The sequence below is a fragment of the Dendroctonus ponderosae genome, unplaced genomic scaffold, assembly GCF_020466585.1.
Source record: "Dendroctonus ponderosae isolate FM_Combo_2020 unplaced genomic scaffold, Dpon_F_20191213v2 Dpon_F_20191213_8, whole genome shotgun sequence".
NCBI lineage: Eukaryota > Metazoa > Arthropoda > Insecta > Coleoptera > Curculionidae > Dendroctonus > Dendroctonus ponderosae.
In genome coordinates this window covers 1,380,270-1,384,548 of record NW_026019016.1, presented here as the reverse complement: position 1 = coordinate 1,384,548, position 4,279 = coordinate 1,380,270, and the positions used below count along the sequence as shown (strand labels likewise).

At 37.2% G+C, this 4,279-nt stretch overlaps 1 protein-coding gene across 5 annotated transcripts in view; it reads left to right on the top strand.

The window, feature by feature from the left end:
- Positions 1-1,835: 1,835 nt before the first annotated feature.
- LOC109544832 overlaps positions 1,836-4,279 on the top strand; it is a 19,744-nt gene continuing 17,300 nt past the window's right edge. For 4 of the 5 annotated variants that reach the window (XM_019915196.2, XM_019915195.2, XM_019915194.2 and 1 more), the window contains exon 1: positions 1,836-2,139. Coding sequence is in view for 1 of the 5 variants with exons in the window: in XM_048668850.1 (XP_048524807.1) it covers positions 2,137-2,139 (3 nt within the window). In the remaining 4 variants the exon portion in view is untranslated. The remainder of the gene's footprint in view (positions 2,140-4,279) is intronic. The other variant, XM_048668850.1, reaches the window with a different exon arrangement.

Here is a 4,279-nt window from a genome sequence, read left to right as displayed (position 1 = left end):
AAAAAAATGAATCCGCCTCAACAACATAGAACTTATCTAAGAAATTCTATTGTACGACGGCCTAAAAACCCGAAAAACCCACTCGTTTCTATGGGTTTAATGCCAGAAATAACAGTGTATTATCCATCTATCCACGCAGACCAAAAAAGAGTGATTTTAAGAAAAACAAAGGCAGGAAAGCAAACGAATAGCGCTACGAAAAAATATGAGCCCCAGATAAATAATAAACGAATAGCGCGCAGAATCAAATGGAAATTGTGAGCTGGAGACTGAGAGGAAAACAAACGAATAAAGAGGAAACTGACATAGAAAAAATCGAGGGATAGTAAACAGAGGTAGATAAACACGCGATTAGAGCGAAAAATTAAACAGAAATTGTGAGCTAAAGATTGAAAGAATTTAAAGACTAATAGAGAGAAAAAACAAGGCACCGTAAAAAGTGAGAAAATAAGACAAACGAATGAAGCGGAAACTGACTAAGGAAAAACCAGCGACAGTAAAACAGAGAAAAGAAGCCTGGTGGAAGATGGTTCGCGTAGCAATAACGAGCGACAATCAAACAGAGAAAGGAAAACACATGAATACTGCGGAAAATTAAATGGAAATTGTGAGCTACAGATTGAAATAATTTAAAGACTAATAGAGAGAAAAAACAAGGCACAGTAAAAATTGAGAAAATAAGACAAACGAGTGAAGCGGAAACTGACTCAGGGAAAACCAGCGACAGTAAAACAGAGAAAAGAAGCCAAGCGATGGTTTGAGTAGGAATAACGAGCGACAATCAAACAGAGAAAGAAAAACACATGAATAATGCGGAAAATTAAATGGAAATTGTGAGCTACAGCTTGAAAGAATTTAAAGACTAATAGAGAGAAAAAACAAGGCACCGTAAAAAGTGAGAAAATAAGACAAACGAATGAAGCGGAAACTGCCTCAGGGAAAACCAGCGACAGTAAAACAGAGAAAAGAAGCCAAGCGATGGATCGAGTAGGAATAACGAGCGACAATCAAACAGAGAAAGAAAAACACATGAATACTGCGTAAAATTAAATGGAAATTGTGAACTACAGATTGAAAGAATGCAAAGACTGATATAAAGAAACAACAAGGGACAATAAAAGAGAGAAGGAAAACGCGCGAATAGAGCGAGGAATTTAATAAAAATTGTGAAGTAGATATTGAAATGGGATGGAGTCGGGGGAGAAAAGACTAGCGCCAGTAACAGAGAGAAAAACAATCGAATAGAACGGAGAATAAGCTAGAAATTTTGAAACAGCTATTGAATTGAGTTCGAAATCAGAGAAAGCGATCAGCGAAAAAAAAAAAACAAACTGAAAATTGCGTGAGCAAAAACTGCCAATCCCGACTTTTTTGATAAAAATATATTGAAAAAAGGCAGATTAATCAATGGCAGATTTTTTCAAATCACAACCAATTTAAAAATTCTTGAAGCAAAAGTTCAGAGGATGCAGAGAAGCATTCACCTATTGCCCAACGAAGTCTGTTAGCGCAATCCAATAGCTTTATTTGACGAAAACATGCTGAATGTTTGGCTCTATTCTCGAGCGGAATTGTGTGAAACGGATATTGATCTCCATTGTGTCTCACCAACCAAGGAACCTAAGAAGATCGTATAAACAGAGATTACTAGCTGAGGCATTCACCTATTCCGCAGAGAAGTCTGGCGGCGCCATCTGATACATTTTCTTCCAAAGGCGGCCTTTGCAAAGAAAAACACTGTCTAAAAGCTGCACTAAGTTCCTAGCTTTAATCCAGATAGTCCTGGTAGCATTAAAACGAGTCGTATTGTGTTATTAGATGAACCACAAAAGCTGTTGGCAGGATCCCTATTTCGCATTTTTCCTGCAGAGCTCAGCAGTTGCGGCGGACGAGTCTCCAACTTGTGGTACAATCATTATAAGAACTTTGAGCTCTGTCTAAATAGAGCAGCGAATGGTGTGGTGTCGTGTAGTGTCAGGTAGTGTTTAAATTGTGAGCAAAGTAGCACGTTGCTTTTAAAGGGCGCAGGTGTAAACAAAGAAATACACGTTCCTTGCAAGACTGATTGTTTGTTGATAAACAGTGACCAGTGGATGGTTTAGAGGCGCAACAATAGAGTTTTTCGCCCTGAATCGAATGGTGAGCATAAGCTTCAGTGTGCGCCAATTAGCTAGAGACTATTCGACAAATCCACGATTAGAAGGGGGGCAATAAATTTATTTTTGCCCTAGAAATAAATAGAACAGCAGGAACTGCCCTGGAATCAATAAAACTAGCGTGTTCGGCTTTGTTGCTTCCAATTCATCAGCGTTAGGGTGTAATTTCATTATGTCACACTCAGCACACAAATAAACAAGACTTGTCTGCCAAGTTTTATTTTCATATTCAATTTTAACGGCAAAAACCATTTGAAAATGGGGAGATTATCGGGAGCTTTAGGTACCTGGATGGCGAGCTTGTTTTGCTTTTGTTTCCATGTTCTTCAGTAACTAAGAAAATTTACTTTGTGTTTATATTGATGAGTTGTTTGATGCCTTAAAATTATTAAATAAATTAATTTAACTGTAAGTTTAAACCGTAGTTTCTCAAATTCCTGCAAGGATTGGTAATAGGGAACCCGCCCATTTTTCTGCAATGAATCTTTTTTAATTATATTCTTATTTTTCCTGGGTCTCAGTCAAAGTGTGAAGTAAAAATTTTAAGTATCGTTTATTTGATTACGTTTCGGCGCGACAACAGCGCCATCATCAGATTTAAAATTTGTCTCTTGAAAAGACAAATTTAAGGTTTCAAGAAGGCAAAGACCTAAAAGAACGTAATGTTTACCAATTATGAGTTTGTGTAAATTTTAAATCTGATGATGGCGCTGTTGTCGCGCCGAAACGTAATGAAATAAACGATATTCAAAATTTTTGATACAAATTTAAGGTTTCAAGAAGGCACAGATAAGCACATTCTCACAGAACAAAATTTCCGCGTAACTACACTTATGTTTGCATTGTTATCGAGACAAAAATAGGAAAACTATTTTTAAATAGCAGGTTGTAATAGCAAATTTTAACGTAGTTTTTAGCTCTGATCAAAAATTTTTCATATTGTAAAAAATAAATGTATCTACATATTTTGGTCAGTCAAAAATAAACGCAAAATTCAGATTTTTTGACAAACCCCGTACAAGACGAGCGATTTTAGAACATGCAGATTTTTCTATACTTGAAGATTTTTTTTTCGTAAAATTTAAAATCTATCTAATGAAAGAGTTTTCGATATTTTAGATGTAAAGTCGTGGACGGTTGGGCAATTTCTTAGTCCATCAGGCGCCGGCGTTCGAAACGCTACCCTTTAGTAGCAACTTACTAAAAATGTTTCTTCCGGAAATGCGGTTCTCGGCCACTTTTCGCTCAAAATTCACCACTTTTCCTTTCGATAAGAGAAGACGGAAATCAGTATTTTATGCGGAATATCAGTATTTGTGTGTTCGGTGGGCGTGTATTTAAAGCAAAAAGTACATTTTACAGTTGACCCTTTTTCAAGTTATATAAGTACCCATCAGTAAAGCAGGAGTTTGCGTGCGATTGGATAACTCGAGTCCCACCTACAATCAACGGATGATAAATCGGGACATACTGACGGCCAATAGGAGGCAATAATTTTGCATTTTGCCTCGTCTAAGATGGAGGTTTGTAAACAGAATTTCGTTGTGGGTTTAAATTTCATGCTGATTACATCAGCACGTTGATCAGCGTTCGAAAATTTGCAAAAATACTTCATTATACGCAAAGGTATAAAAAAATGAATCTGAAAGACTTGCTAAAACTGGCAGACACCGTGAAAAGAAAATGGAATTTGGAAAAAGAAAATGGAATAAAGTGGAAATTATGAAACAGAGACGCAAACGAGATCGAAAGCGCACAAGATTAGCAGAGGAAAAACGAACAAACGAGAAAAGTTTGCTCGTTTTTCGAGAGTTTTTGGGATCTTTAGTAAGAATTAACCAGTGTTTGCTTCAAAACATACAAATTTGATGTGCACCAACCAAGGGCGGATTCAGGAGGGGGGGTCATGGGGGTCATGACCCCCCCACTCAATTCTCTCCAACGATGCCAAAACGAATTCTGCGGCTCCAATGGTTCTTGAGAAACCTCGAAAAACGCAGCGTTATGTTCAAGTGCATTTTGCAACTCAAAAAAAAACCACGCAAATCTAAAACTTCTTGAAAACTGCCAACAATTCCCCATCTATGGTTCACTTTCTAAAAAGGCCATTCATTTCTGTCTAG